The sequence below is a fragment of the Aplidium turbinatum genome, chromosome 2, assembly GCF_918807975.1.
Source record: "Aplidium turbinatum chromosome 2, kaAplTurb1.1, whole genome shotgun sequence".
NCBI classification, from domain to species: Eukaryota; Metazoa; Chordata; class Ascidiacea; order Aplousobranchia; family Polyclinidae; genus Aplidium; species Aplidium turbinatum.
In genome coordinates, this window is record NC_137473.1 from 46,666,792 (window position 1) to 46,682,569 (window position 15,778).

Below are 15,778 nucleotides of genomic sequence, written 5' to 3' on the forward strand. Positions count from 1 at the left end.
AAACCCATTTAATTTTGCGTCACTGACATCAAGCCACTGCATACTATACAATAGTTGATATATTGGTAGCACAATCACACAGAGCAGGCATTTTAGTGTTTTTTAGCGAATGGACCTTTTTCCTGTTTTTCAACCTGAAGGGATTGCCTCTATAGGCTACCTACACTTTTAACGTGATAAAGAGCACAGAGCATATTTTTAAGATTTTTATTGTGTTTCAACTTAGAAACAAACCAAAAACTACCAAAAGCTGTTCAGTTTATCAGGCCATAAGCTTAGTTCTAAGATGGGCTGTAAGCTTTTCTCTTTAGTGCAACGTGCTGTTCATAGTCATGAGACATGAAATGGTGTAGTCAAAATTTATAAAAACGTGAAACTTCATACAAAATTAGTGCCTTCAACTACATTAAAAAACAAAATGTTTCAATGTAAAATACAGGTATAAACAGATGAAACCAAGCAACCACACGGCATTTAACATAATATATTAAACTGAACATAAACTATAAACTACGAACGTTTTCGGTCATACGCATGTTAGCCCTTTTCAAGTGACGAAAAATAATAACTGATTTTACATTTACATTGAAATAAATAACTGATCTACACAATGAATTGAAAACGAAATGAAACGGCAAAGCAGAGGAGAAAAGCACACCACATTCAATTCATTGTGTAGATCAGTTATTTATTTCAATGTAGATGTAAAATCAGTTATTATTTTTTGTTACTTGAAAAGGGCTAACAAGCGTATGGCCGAAAACGTTCGTAGTTTATAGTTTATGTTCAGTCTAATATATTATGTTAAATGCCGTGTGGTTGCATGGTTTTATCTGTTTATGGTTGAAGAAAGTAACCTCTTTACCAAAATTGAAATACAGGTATATGATCAACAAAATAAGCAAGAATTATGTAATAAAGATTACTACAATAAAACACCAAAAATTATAGCGCAAACATTTGCGGTGCTGCATTGTCATTGAGTCCACTTGTGCAACTCTGACCTAGTCAATATTTTTGTTTTTTTATAACGACTATAAAATTTGTCTAAAATCTGAAGGATGCAAAATGGTAGGCTGGTTTTGTGGTATAGGCTTCAGTAATAAATTTAGGGTAATTGAACAGACAATTCGTTTGTCAGCCAATCGAATACAACATCTTCATTGTCCTGTCTCCACTGTATGTTGGTTTTTGTTTTTTCAATGGCTTGATCTGTTGCTCTCAAACCGGATCCCAACTTGTCGAAGTTTTCGATCTTAAAATCTTCCAACTGTAAACAAAGTAACAAAACGACATATTTGTAAAGCTTTGTTTTGTACTTTATGCTTGTTCTGTTGTTATGCCCTTGTCCGATGGTTGACAATGTGGATCAAAAGGACTAGAAACGAAACGAACGTTGTGGACACATTCAAGCGTGCCTTGACGTAAAGCGTGCTCTCAATGGGAGTTAAAATCGATGTTATTGTCATTTCGAGTTTTGACGATGCAAGTGATATTGTCACAAGACTGATCAAGTGATATTGTGTTGTGGCTTTTTTAAAGGCATACTAAAGGAAAATTTCAAACCGGAATTAAGCATTAAAATGAGTAAACTGAACATTCAAGAATACATTTCAAAAACAATTACCCAAAAAAATTTGTTTTCAATGGCGCTGGCAAGGCCCAAAGTCCAGTGTTTCATTTATTTTCATTTTTTTTCAAAATGACCAAAACGTGCAAACACAGCTCAAGAATACGTCATAAAGTCCAGCAATAACAAAAGCCACGTTACCAATCTGATGTTTTGAGCAAACTGTCTGCTGTTTTGATGTTAAAATGTGCTGTTTTGATGTAAATACATACATAGCCTACAGTCAAATCGCCCGCAGTAACAATTATTGCGTGATCGGTTGATTGCTAGACTTTATGACGTAGACTTTATGACGTTCTTTACAGTCGCACGCTTCGTTGCTCAGGCCAATCTCGTTTTGAAAGCTCTGACAAAAGCACGCGCACAATGGGGGTCAGACCGCAATGGGGCAAAATTTTATTGAAAATCGTTTTATGGTAGCATGTTAAACACAAAGAACGTGGAAAATCGCCAAGTCAGGTTTTTCCTTTAATACCCCTTTAAAGGAGACATTGGTTTGGTTTTGAATCTTTATCCTCGGACTGACAAAGCCTTAATAGATTATTCCTGGTAGTTTCGCATACTTGTAGACGTAGAGGCTCTTGACGCAGGGCCGGTTACCGAGATTAGCTAAGTGAAGTTTTTCGATTGTTGAAGTGTTGTTGCCGGGAAACTATTCCATTCACTAGCTTCCACTGAATGGAGAGCAGTCCTGAAATGCGTTGCTCAAGCGCACACCCCGAGAGTCGAACCAGCGCCGCGTGATCTTGAGCCCAGCTCGTAACCACTGAGCTAACGAGGCGGACATTGAAATTACAAAATAAAAAGTATGACATACTATAATATAGCTATGAGTGAACATAGAAAAACTTGTTGAGGGCATCACTGAAAAAAAAAATAAAAATTCAAAAATTAAATCTCGGAGGTGCAGATTTAGACAAACGGATTGGAGGGCTTACCTTCAGAAATTTATATTTTGCGGTAGTTTGTTTATGTTGCCTATTTTGAAGTTGTTTTTACATAGTTTTTCATGATTATCATATTTTTTTAACTAAAGGAGAGTTTAAAACCAGCATTTTTACCAAGAAAAAACTTCAACAAAGCTTTTTGAAAGAGGAAAAAATTACGTTTTATTAAATTCTCTTTTGCAACGCTTGCAACTTGCAGTTTTTAAAGCTTACCTCTTGCAACTCAAATTCCGTTGAAAAATGTGACGTGCAGCTACTGATGATTCCACTGAAAGAAAAAAATCCAGTCCCGTATCTGCAAACAATTTGTCAAAACAGGAACAAGTTATATTTCAATTCCCAATGGAAAATGTTTATTGCTTTATTGTAGTTTCTCACTTGCTTTGAAGTGGTTTGTCTGATAATACGTTTTAAAAAGTCACAAATTATGCCTAGTGTAAAATTTTTGTAATGATTTTACAAGTTTTAAAGACTAACGAAGCAAAAGTAAGCTACGCTATTGGTTTCTTACAATTGGTTATCTGAAAAGTGGTGTTTTTCCATTGTTTTTACCACCAATGATGCAGGCTTGGCCAATATTAAATGAAACATAAGCTTACATATCATAAATGTAGTCCCATTTCTGACGTAGAAAATCCCATGTCAAATCACGAGCATATTCATTGTAGCAAAGATTCGAAAAAATGGACGAAGTGTCTTGAGTTCGCACTAAAGATTCATTAAGACTACGCTCGAGAAACCTTTTAAACAAGGAAAAGAGGGTTTGAATGTTAAAATGGAAGCATTTCAACCAATATAATGAATGTCTTCTTTTTCTCTAAATAATAATTCGAATTAAAATAATAATGGAATTGAATTTGCACCCATTGCAACAACATTCATTGGATTTCGAATCACAGATGCAACATAATATAAATAAGAACAAGTGGTCTAGTAGTCCGGTCAGCTGCTCCCACTTACTTTAGGATGCCATAAAGTGTCTTGCAGAATCATAACTACGTGCACTGGAGCGATGTCAAATAAACGTCCTTTAAAGCATCGTGTAGGACTAGGTGTTCTCACTATTCAGCCATTTATTTGACAAATCAACTGTTCAGTTTGAAACAGAGTGATGTGAAAAGCTGCGAGATATCCATCGTTTGTGTTTGTTCATCTGGAACTGCGAATCACCTTGTAATGAACGTTTGACGCATTGGCAACTTCAAACCAGAACAAACCTTTGAATAATCCAAGGAACTTTGGAGCAAGTGAGACCAAATTGCAATTTCGATTTCTCCTGTGAATCACTTTCTTTTTCATACATTTCCCAAATGAAATCCCATTCTTCAACTCCTCCGTTTGCTAAGGCCTGACAATAGACCGTCGAGCGCAAGTTGGGTGCTATGCTGTGAAGCAGGAATAAGTCGCTGATATAAACTTACATTTACATAATCAAAAAAATTTTGAAAGCAAAACATGGAGAAAAAATGTATGCTGTGATAAAATGTCTGCGTCTACTACAACAGTGTTGCAGTAGACAGTACTTTATATTATTTGCTTACAATGGTAACTGCAGAAATTTAAAACATAAAAGTAAACTACTTTTTCATTCTTTTTTTCAACACACTTCTGTTAGGTCCAATGTTAGTCTTTTGAATCTGCATCCAGGGTAAAGTCAAACAAACAAAGCAGGTGATGCATTTAAACTATCGCTGAATTACTGAATATTTTGCACGGTAATTTAACCAAAGTTTTATGCCAGATATGAATAACAGTTAAAATGAGACTAGTGGCTTTATTTTATATTTTTAGAAAATCCATATTTTTGAAGCAAAAAGAATGCAAGGTTACATTAGATTCCCCATTAAAGCGGTTGTTTTTTCTCTTATAGTATGAGATTCATCATTGCTTGCACACTGAGAAGATATAACCTGTTAGTTTCTGGATTGTTCTTCCATTGCTGAAATCGATTATTTGCTTCTGCAACGCAGTCAGTATTGCCATACGTACACGCTACTTCAATAGCATTGATTCGTTGATACCTGCAAATTAGTCGCAAAGCAACAAAAAAATTGTAGCCTATCATTCTGCGTAGTATAAATAAGGTATGTGTCTTGTTCAATTTAAACGATTTTGTCTCATAATCAGTGTCAGGAGAGTTTATACTATACGTGGATAACAGAATAAGTCAGGGACTTGCACAAACGACAAAAAGTAAACACTAGTATGAATTCATCAGTAATATAAAAAAATGAGCTAGACTGGTACAACTGATAAAAAAAAAAACACAAAACACTATACTAATACAAACGAATTTATTTCCACACAAGTCAGTTCAATCATTAACAGCTAAAAATCGATTTCGATCAGCTAGCATTTTTAGCTGTTTAAGATTGAACTGACTTGTGTGGAAATAAATTTGTTTGTATTACAAAACATGCAACCAAGTCGTTCATATCAAGCATTGTCGTGGGTTTGACATCTGTCAGAAGATATTTCATTTTCCTGACTGTGATAATACATCATTGTATTAACAATCAATTGTGTTTCGATATCATATATTATATTGCTTTTATGGATACTTGTTCTCGTTTGGCTACAACTAATTCAAATATCTACTTACTGTTCCAAATGGCTTCCTCCATCGGTCCAAGTGACGTTGTCATACAAAGGCTGGACGAGGTATAAGAGGTAGTTCTACAATTCGCATAGATTTATTAAATCCTGGCAGTTAGCAGTTTTAATTATCGTGGAATTTTAAATTCAGCAAACGGTAATAACTTATGGGCATCCTTTTATATCACAGTATGCCTGTGATCAAGTTTCAATGATACGATATTGTATAGGCTACTGTAGTTTTATTTTTGAAGCAAAAGTTTTGTTTTGAATTAATTTAAACGTTAGTTATCAATTTATTCGTTAATTCAAAGATATTTTTATTTGCATTAAAGTCAGATATAATATAAAAGCAGGTTAGTAAATAATTGGACAGAAGAAAACAGTATAAAGAACAGTAAATGAATAATTCAATTAAAAAGCTACTACCTTACCGAATAAGGACCATAAACTTTCGATCTTCCAAGTATTAAATCAAAATATGACATCACATCCAATGCACTTTCCCATGGAACGTAATCGAAATCATTACGAAGAAACTCAGTAAGTCCAAGTGCAACGCTGTAGTCTAGTTTTCCAGTTCTGCAAATTTCGATGAACATGCAAGGTAGCGTCAAAAAACGTTGAGAAAAAGGATATGTTTTTTGCTTGGTTGATATGTCTCTTTTCAGGGCTTTCGACACTTTTTTAACGTAAGTTTGTTTTTAATACATTTGGCTTACTTTTTTTAAGTGTACGATGTTTCAAAATTGTTGGAAATGCTTTTATCCTTTGTAAGGCTGTTTGAAACAAAGAGGTTTCGAAAATATTTTAAAGGATTTTTTTTCGACGTTTGAATTTCTCTTTCTTGGTTTCGTTCCATTTTGAAATGAATGTAAACTCATTTCGTTGTCAATTCGACATCAAACTATGCAATCTGCCTATTTAGTCAAGTCTAGGAGTGTTCGGGACAAAAACACTTTAAAGATATTTCGAAACCCAAAAATTTGTATTTGTTACAATTTGCTTTGTCTTGATTTCATTTTGTGTCGACTTAAATTCTTGTTAGACACTTTTGTTTTGATGAACACAAAATGTTTTGAATGTCACAATATCCAAGGTATTATGTAAAAAAAAAAAAGGTACTTACTGCGCAAGGTTGAACGCATCGTCAATAATCTGTGCTCTGCTCTTAACGTTTATACTCTGTTGAAATGTAAAAGTTGATTAGATTAAGAAATCGTGCAAGAAAAGCTGTTGAAAACTAAATTTGTCGCCATCACAAAGGTTCGATCAATAAACACTATTTTGTGAGATCGATCTAACATTCTAGCACCAATATTATTATAGATTTTAGTGTGTAGCATATTAGAACTAAAATTATAAATTAGAAATGTGTCTAGTGAACAAAATCTATTCAGTCCCAAATATTGATTCGAGCCCCGAAATAAGATAAAACTATCAATTTTGTATATGTATTACATGTTACTACGCATCGTTTTCTTAACAGCATTTCACACTCTGCTGGAGGCTTGCAGCACTGTGGAGCGTTTGCAAACTCATGTAGAGAAACCGAAATTGCGACGTAAATGTAAAAGAATAACACTGTAAGTCTGGCTTAAACTTTTTTACTTTGAGAAAAAGCAAGTTAAAGTCTTTTCAAAGGTCTTAAATCTTTTATTTCTATGCAAACACCAGAGTGTGCTGTAGAGAAATTAAACGTTTTTTAAATTAACTTTTGCGCTGGACAGGCATTGACCATTATGCAACGTATTTTTCGTGATAATTCAATTTCCACAAAATGTGGTTTCAGCGGCCTAATTTTTAAACTCAGGCCCAAAACGTGTAACTTGCAACTGTGTACTATGTAAACTTGAAACAGGTGTTAATAAATTTAGTTCTAACAAAAAATTTATCACTTCTTCTATCGAGTCTTCTAAAGTTCGTTGATACACCACAGATTGACACATTCTTCCGCAACGAAGTTATACACTGACAGGCCCCACCTACTGCACCGGGTGGCAAGCCGAGGGCAAACAAGAAGGTGGTCTGCTGTTTGGGGTTCGGTGCCACAGATACATGCAACAGGGCCCGTGTCGTAGCCCCACTCCACCATTGCAGACTTAGTGCGTCTAACACCGGTTTGGAGTCGATTTAATGTTTTCCACTTTGCCCAAGGAGTGTTTGGTCACAGCGGTAAACCATAATTTCTTCGTGGGAAAATTGTAAGTTAAAGTTCCCGGATCCGTTCGTCTGCATATAATGACCGAAGAAACACACACTTGAACTTCTTTTCAAAAAGTGTATTTCTGTAAAAATTAGCCCACGGCTACCGAAAACGAGGGGGCGCAACGCGTACACCACTGAAAACTGTCACTACAGAACAGATTACTTGGATAAAAGACGGAACCTTTGTCCAGCTAGCAAGCACTAAGCCAACAGTTAAATGTGCGGCCAACTTTCAAACAATCATTTTACGAATGACCAGAATAGATAGCAATATCTCAAATTCACGTATGCAGTACTGTGACGCAATAATGAAAGACAATTATGAAGTCATTCCAACAGGTGTTTAAAGCTGATGTAATATTTCCTGTTTAAACAGGCCCAAACAAGTCCAAACAGGTTTGACACAAGTCTATGAACGATGGTGCAATTTTGGCACATTTTCTAGCAACTTCCATGACATAATATTCAGTAGACTTGAACGGTTTTTATATGACGTTTGACCAGGCGAACAACCGTCTGGAACATAGCGGCCCCTAGTTATGACAGTCTGACATGGCATAACTAAAAAAGAATTGACGACAATTGTGAGCCAATGAATAAAAACACATGATACACAAATTGTTTGAATCACTCACGTTTAAGTTAATAGGCAAATACAAAGGGCATGCAAATAATGAACAGCAATAAGAATAAACACGACGATACATGAAATTGGTACCATAGGTACACGCTAAAATGACGCTATATACCATGGTTGCGATAATAACCGACTGTTCTGGGCTCAGACAAGGGTCGGCCACCGCAGACAAAACCAGGCTCAAACCCTAACACTTAGGTGTTCTTTACGGGGGCGAGGCACGAAATATCCCTCAACACGTAGTCTACTTTCACTTTCCCCGTACTCTCATCATAGTTGCAGACGGCAACTTTGGCTCTACGAACCACAGGCTTCCCTTTCCTAATTTGTGGAACTACCTCATGCACCCTCCCAAGTTGATACTTCCCACGTTTACCAATGTCTTGGAGAGAACCTACCACTACAAGTTGACCAGGCTCCAAATTCTCGGCCATTTTTAGCCATTTTTTCCGGCCCTGAAGACCTGGCAAGTAAAAATCGATCCATTTACTCCAAAACTGCTGAGAAAGTGACAAATTGAACCGATAATCCCTTCTTAATTGGTCACGATCATGTGGTTGCCCAACAGCACAGTATGGGTCTAAGTATGGGGTCAAAAGTGAGGCAGGGGTGATGACAGTAAAATCCCTAGGGTCGTCACTCAAAGGTACCAAAGGGCGTTCGTTCACGATCCGAACGGCACTGCCTGTGTACGTAAGCAGTTCAATAAAATTGGGCTTACGAATTGAAGAGTCCAAAATGTGAAAAAAGTATTTGGTCACATCAGCCATGAAACCAAATCTTTCAAGCCGAAATCTAGCCAAGACATCTACCAGAGGGTTTAACAAGTCAAGACCCGAAAACATTACATCATTAACACAAGTTCCTCGAAATTCAGACTTGCCATCGTAAACAATGCGCTTTTTTAATTGTGACGTCACAAAGTATGGTAAATACCATTCAAATCCCTTGACATTTCCTGCTTCACCCGCACCCTCAATATAGCCATTAGATTTAAGATCTTTCATGGTGTCAGTAAGGAAATCACGAAGTTCAGGTTGTTTTAAAGCTTTCTTTCTTAAAGCAGCAGCTCTATCTGACGCCAACACAAAATTGTTAGGTAGATCAATATCTTCCTTCAACGGAACAGGTATCTCAAATCGACCATCTTTCAACTCAATATTCGGTTCGACAAGTTCTCTAGCCAAAATATCATTGCGAGACAAATCACAGGTTTCATTTTGCAAAGTCAAATCCTGAATGACTTTATTCAGGTCTGCTATTTCCATATCACGAGACTCAATTTTACGCTGAAAGCCAGAGATGACATCCGACTCTGAAGACGTCTGCACTCTGCACACTTTAGCAACGCTTTCAACTAAGGGTGACTTACCACCACAAGCCAACCAACCGAGAGGAGTGAGTAAAGCATGCGGTTCACTGCGATTTTCACCAACACGTTCTTCTTTTGCCCACATCAAATAAGCGTTGTCGTTTCCAATCAGTACATCTACAGTACTACAATCATTCAAATGAAACATATTCACGTCATGAAAATGACGGAAACTACTTAAATCCTGCTTATGTGGTAAAGTCTTAACATCGTCAGCCCAAGCTGGGTTAACCACCGAAGTTATATCACAAAACAGTTCATTCGTCTCTAACGACTGAATGTTGAGTTTAACAAGTTCAGCACAAGTAGGTTTCTGACCAGCCAGAGTATCCATTTTAAACGACGCTTTATCATACGGTTTAAGACCAAGTTCGCACACCAAGTCACTCGAAACAAAGGTCAACTGCGAACCAGGATCATGCTGACAATACACCACCCAGTAAACATTGATTGTTGGGGCAACATTGGCAAGAAGTTGGCCGCAACATTGGCAAGATGCAGACGCCAACATTGGCAAGATGTTTTATGCACCATTTGGATGCATCTGGCCAGCGTTGGCGTCTGCATCTTGCCACCGTTGGCTTCTGCATCTTGCCAACATTGGATTATGCATCTTGCCAACGCTGGCTTCTGCATCTTGCCAACATTGGCTTCTGCATCTTGCCAACGGTGGCAAAATGTTTTATGCACCATTTGGATGCATCTGGCCAGCGTTGGCGTCTGCATCTTGCCAACGCTGGTTTCTGCATCTAGCCAACGTTGGCTTCTGCATCTAGCCAACATTGGCTTCTGCATCTTGCCAACGTTGGAAAAATGTTTTATGCACCATTTGGATGCATCTGGCCAGCGTTGGCGTATGCATCTTGCCACCGTTGGCGTCTGCATCTAGCCAACGTCGACTTCTGCATCTAGCCAACGTTGGCTTCTGTATCTTGCCAACGTTGGCAAAATGTTTTATGCACCATTTTGCTTCATCTTGCCAACGTTGGCATCTGTATCTGGCCAACGTTGGCAAGATGGCTTGTGCACCATTTTGCTTCATCTGGCGCCTAAATTCTGGTTGACTTTTATGCACCATGATGCTGCTTCATCTGATCTATTGACTATTGTGATGCCCGCGCTTTGACCAAGGTTGGCCATGCGAAGCAAGCTGGTGCATAAAACATCTGAACCGCATTGGCATCTACATTTGCCAAACGTCTCTGTACTTAAACCTCGCTCATCACCAAAAGTTTATTGTTGAACCTAGCTAATCCTTGGGCGAAAGAACAGCAGCAACACGGATTTATAAGCAACACTTCTCCCTTTGTGACAAAGCAAAGTAACAGCCGAGCTTCGTATATTTTCACATTTATTAGAAACAAGCCACATCAAATAGTATTGCTAGATGGAGATTCATTGCACATCAGCAGCTTTTTCTTGTGTATCTTTATCATTGTGAATTCCTGCGAATGAAACAAAAATATTTAATTCAAGAGGGCTGTTTGGCAACAGTGTAGGAATCATAGGCGTAGCCAGGGGGGCAAAAGGGGCCATGCCCTCCAAATTTTCAAACTTTGGATTCCGAAGTTGAGCCCTTTGTTGAAAATGCAATAAAGTCTGTAGAAATTTATATCGTTTTCCAAGACATCTGGCTATTAACACCCCCAAGGACTTGTTTTAGACACACAGAAAGACACCAATAAATTTTCCAAATCGTAAATCGCCCAAAATTTACGCGATTTACATTTCTTTGAACTAATTTGTGGAAGCAATTTCAGAATGGCTTACTCTGTTGGGCTTTTGTGTAGTTATTGAGTTTTTGTTTAGCTGTGTTTTTGGTGTTCTCTAATTTAGCCGCAGTTTTTGCCAGTTTGTGTGTAAGAGCTATCTTTAATAAGTTAATAGCTGTTTATCTGCTAATAAATTTCATACAAATATTACCCTAAAAGTGTTTTCAGAAAGCGCTATAATCCATTATTTGAGTGTAATTTTTTAAAAATTTTCCGGGGGAGCATGCCCCCGGACCCCCATACAATACGCGTGCCTTCGGCACGCTCTTACCCCGCTACCAGTTTTATTGCTTCAACCCACCAGGATACGCCACTGCACATCAAGCGGCGATGGCTTTAAATCAAACACTTTGTTGTTCTCTTCAATTCATCAAATATTTGGCCCCCCCCCCAAAACATTTTTCTGGCTACGCCCCACAGTGTAGCATTTTGATCAGTTGTCGTTCAGGATACTACGAAGCAGTGGCGTAGCCAGAAAAAAAATTTGGGGGGGGGCCAAATATTTGATGAATTGAAGAGAACGACAAAGTGTTTAATTTAAGACATCTGCAGTGGCGTTTCCTGGTAGGTTAAGTAAGAGAAGCAATAAAGCTGATGGGGGGTTAGAGCGTGCCGAAGGCACGCGTATACTAGGGGGATCCGGGGGCATGCTCCCCCGGAAAATTTTTGCAAAATTACACTCAAGTAATGGATTATAGCGCTTTCTGGAAACACTTTCAGGGAATATTTGTACGAAATTTATAGACAGATAAACAGCTATTAACTTATTAAAGGTAGCTGTTACACACAAACGGGCAAGAATTGCGGCTAAAATTAGAGAACACAAAAAAACTTAGCTACACAAAAACTACAAAAAAAACCAACAGAGTAAGCGATCCTGAAGTTGCTTCCACAGATTAGTTAAAAGAAGCGTAAATCGCGTAAACTTTGCGCGATTTACGATTTGCAAAACTCATTGGTGTCTTTCTGTGTGTCTAAAACAAGTCCTGGAGGGTGTTAATAGCCAGATGTCTTGAAAAACAATATAAATTTATACAAATTATATTATATTTTCAACAAAGGGTTCAACTTCGGAATCCAAACTTTGACAATTTGGGGGGGGCCATGGCCCCTTTCGCCCCCCCCTGGCTACGCCTATGCTACGAAGTTAATTGACAATCTGCAATATCAATGTAATATCCCTCTCTCCAACGTGCGTGACAAAAAACTTATCATTCGATTCTGCGCCACGCAGAGCAATAATCAAGTTCCAATACATTCTAATTGCGTGTACAGATAGTTATTCAACAACTAAAGCAACACATTCGCAGTTGTCTTTCAAACATACAACAAGCTCACCAAAAGTTAGTTTTTGCCGTTTTCAGCCACCTTGCCTGTCTTTCCAATTTCGAAATCACTCTGAAACTCTTCATCAATTTGCTGCACGGCAGCAGCTTTGTCGTGCGCCATCACCATGTCTAATCAAGAAAGTAAAAAAAGAAGTGTTAAATCAGTATATAAATGCCGACATAGCCTACTAACCACCATGTTCGTTGTTCACATCAATGCGAATACACCACTAAAACATTTTCATACATTACTCAATACTCTTCACAATTACATCATACATTAATCAAAAGAACAAAATGGCATAGTTATGACATAATCATTTAGTCGTAGTAAAAACATTTATCCGTACTCACCAAGAACAATCTTTTTCAGATTCTTTTTTAAACAATCAAACGAGTGCTTAGACTTCACGACGTTTTTTTTTCTTTCTTTTTTCTCGACATGACTTGAACTGTGTTGTGTTCGATAATAATAGTTGGAATAAGTCCACTGATACAATCGCTTGCATTTTTGCCAACAACTTGACTTAAATTTGCCACCTGCAAAATGTAAATCGAATGTAATGACAGGGGTTTCATCCATCATATTAAAAAGCTTCAGCACTTGTCAAAGAAATTTTCGACTGTTACAAATGACAGCCAACGTTTAAAGTTTATTTTGGGATTCCAGTCGTCTGTTTTGTTGCGTATGTAGGTTGCAGTGTAGGCTACTGTAGGCTATGTTGTCGAAATGGGCGCAAAATAAAACATGTTATTATTATTATTATTCAGTTGACGGCAATGAAAGCTACATTTGCAAATACTCTACAACCATCACAGACCTATCCACACGACATAAAAATACAAACACATTCAAGCAGTCAGGCAAACACTGCCGGAGCAGCAAAATCAAAGATTGAGCAGAACCCTACACATGTTGTGGGACATCACAAGCTCTGCTACTTTGCTGATATCTTCTTAGCACCCATCTAGAAGCACTGGCACTAAATTTGTCACGAGAATATTTCATATGAAAGTTTTCCATTGGTCATTGAGTTTTATAACTTTCTCTAAATTGAGTTTTATAACTTTCTTTAAATTGTGTAAACGTAGCCTAGTGACAAAAACGACTTTACACAATTATTTCAGGTTCAATGAATAAAAGACATTCACTTACCAGGTTTTCATAAACATTGTCGTAAGTCATTCCTATAGTTTCATTTTGATCATTTCTAAAACTTCTTTCGGCCGTAATAGGCCTATCTCAATTGAATTCGACTTTTTATATTTTCGATGCAAGAAGCTAAAATTCCTCTTAGCGCTGTTTACATAAGCATTGTGCTTTCGGCTCTCCACGTAATTGTGTATTGAGCACAACCGCCATGCTTGAACAGTCGAAGTGAATCGAGTGACGTCATAATCCCTTTAGCAAAGGATTGCGTCATGGCCTTTGTCTTCCTTCATAAAAAAACCAAGTTCTTCTGCTAAATTGCATCTCCTCACGTTGATATAACACATCGCCGCATTCTAAAGCTTTGTTGCCTCTTTCACTTCAACGCGTCATATTGCCCAGTCAAAGTTTAAGTAGTGACGTCATAATGGAGTTTTCACAACAATTATTGTGCCTGCAGTATTGTTCTATGCACCGCGAGAGGAGAAAAAACGATACGCCGGATCGTTGAAAGTAAAAGTAGCAATCGTTTTGTGAAATCTCGCTTCAAGAAATTGAGGAGAGATTTCGACGCAACATGACTGCTCCTGAAGCTGGCCTATTGTGCAAGCTTTGTTACATTTAAAGTAAAGGCGCCCCTTTGTTGGCGACACGAGAATCTCACCCACGTGGTCAAAATCAGACAGTGAGCGAGACCGCTCTCAGAACAAAATCAACAAGTGATACTCCATCAATCGATTTTTTTTACATTGATTCAGCGTCTGCAGACAGGTCAGCAGCGCGGCGGCAGTGCAGCCGCAACTCAATGATCACATGATCACCACAATCATGCTGCTGTGTCGAGCGCTACCAAACATCAACAAGTGAATTCGATTAAGCTTACAAGTTGTTTTAAATTTTCTTGAACTGCACGCAAATTTTGAGGTTGGTCCTGAAAAAATGTTTTCAAAAATATTACAACACATTTTAGTATAGTTAAACTTGAAAATTAAAAAAGCTTTTGTTGAACACAAGAAAAAAATGAAGACCTGGCAACTTGAATTAGCAACCACGTTTTTAAGTTTATCGCTTGTTAGTTACCTTACCAACGTCTGCAGACGTTGAATCAATGTAGAAAGAACGGATTATGCTAGTTGGGTATTGGAGGCACCAAAGCCTAAACTTTCTGGAAGTGTTCTCTGAATCACAAGACATTTATTGCACTAAATTATCTGAAGCAATTGAATATGAACAAACAATTTTTATCATGGCGTTGTTGGTACAAGAATACGGTATGCTAAAGAAACTGTGTTTTTCCACTAAACCACATGAGTCATTTAATTAAAGAGTCATTTTATTGTTGGCTATTAATATTTTCAAAGAATAAATCCAGTGAAGCTGAAATGAAGTAGCCAACGTTGCAATTGTTTATTTTGTAGAAACGCGTAGGGCGAATGGAAACTTTAAACTGGTTCGGTATCAAGCACGTTATCGCGTTCGCGTTTTGTTGCTCCTACCTTTTTCTAGACCTCTGCTCCGTTTGGCATAAACAAACTTGGCAAACTGTTGGCTACACTTCTGACCAACGCTGGTCTTAAATATTCATAGTATACTTGTACGGTATCAGAAAATAATAACAGCATTGATAGCCAATTATAAAAATGTAAAATTGTAGCAAAATCATGGTATACATTTGCATAATTTTGAAGAAAACACCGAAATTGTTATGAATTGGCACAACGCTGGCAATGCTTCTGACCGATGTTAGCCAACCACACAACTGTGTTTTGAAGCAATACCACATGAAAAGAGGTTTGTGTTAGTAATTTTAAAGATTAAAACAAATAAACCTGAAATAAAATCTTTAAGACCTTTTTGAACGCATGATAAGAAATAAGTTATTGAAATTGATGGCGTATTGTTGGCAACATGTTGGACATAATTGCCAATCTTGTGCCCTCACATCCAGCATATATCCGACATTGCAATTGTTTATTTTGTGGAAACGTGTAGGGCAAATGGAAACTTAAACTGTTTCAGTATCAAGCACGGAATCACGTTCGCGTTTCTGTTGCTCCTACCTTTTTCTAGACCTTTGCTCCGTTTGGCATAAACAAACTGAAATGAAACTACCTTGTTGGCAAACCGTTGGCTACACTT

The 15,778-nt window shown here is 37.6% G+C and overlaps 2 protein-coding genes across 3 annotated transcripts in view; both read right to left on the reverse strand.

Moving 5' to 3' along the window:
- Nucleotides 1-345: 345 nt before the first annotated feature.
- The window catches only part of LOC145787576 (aminopeptidase N-like), a 34,553-nt gene continuing 19,120 nt past the window's right edge, over nt 346-15,778 (reverse strand). Inside the window, exons 14-21 of the mRNA XM_082599347.1 lie at nt 6,302-6,357; nt 5,607-5,754; nt 5,180-5,253; nt 4,488-4,598; nt 3,795-3,962; nt 3,177-3,317; nt 2,791-2,872; nt 346-1,270 (exon numbers count right to left, since the gene is read on the reverse strand). Coding sequence (XP_082455473.1) covers nt 1,109-1,270; nt 2,791-2,872; nt 3,177-3,317; nt 3,795-3,962; nt 4,488-4,598; nt 5,180-5,253; nt 5,607-5,754; nt 6,302-6,357 — 942 coding nt within the window. The 3' untranslated portion in view covers nt 346-1,108. The remainder of the gene's footprint in view (nt 1,271-2,790; nt 2,873-3,176; nt 3,318-3,794; nt 3,963-4,487; nt 4,599-5,179; nt 5,254-5,606; nt 5,755-6,301; nt 6,358-15,778) is intronic.
- On the reverse strand, nt 10,727-13,718 carry LOC145764958 (uncharacterized). 2 transcript variants are annotated; one of them, XR_014288534.1, is made up of 4 exons: nt 13,646-13,718; nt 12,844-13,029; nt 12,500-12,618; nt 10,727-10,834 (listed from the first exon to the last, which is right to left on the reverse strand). XR_014288534.1 is itself a non-coding variant. In XM_082576675.1 (3 exons), exons 1-2 carry the CDS (start codon nt 13,073-13,075, stop codon nt 12,506-12,508), a joined length of 345 nt encoding a protein of 114 aa, XP_082432801.1. In that variant the 5' UTR covers nt 13,076; the 3' UTR covers nt 10,727-10,834; nt 12,500-12,505. The 2 variants fall into 2 exon arrangements, 1 of the variants encoding a protein (XP_082432801.1); XM_082576675.1 differs by lacking the exon at nt 13,646-13,718 and having other exon boundaries at nt 12,844-13,076.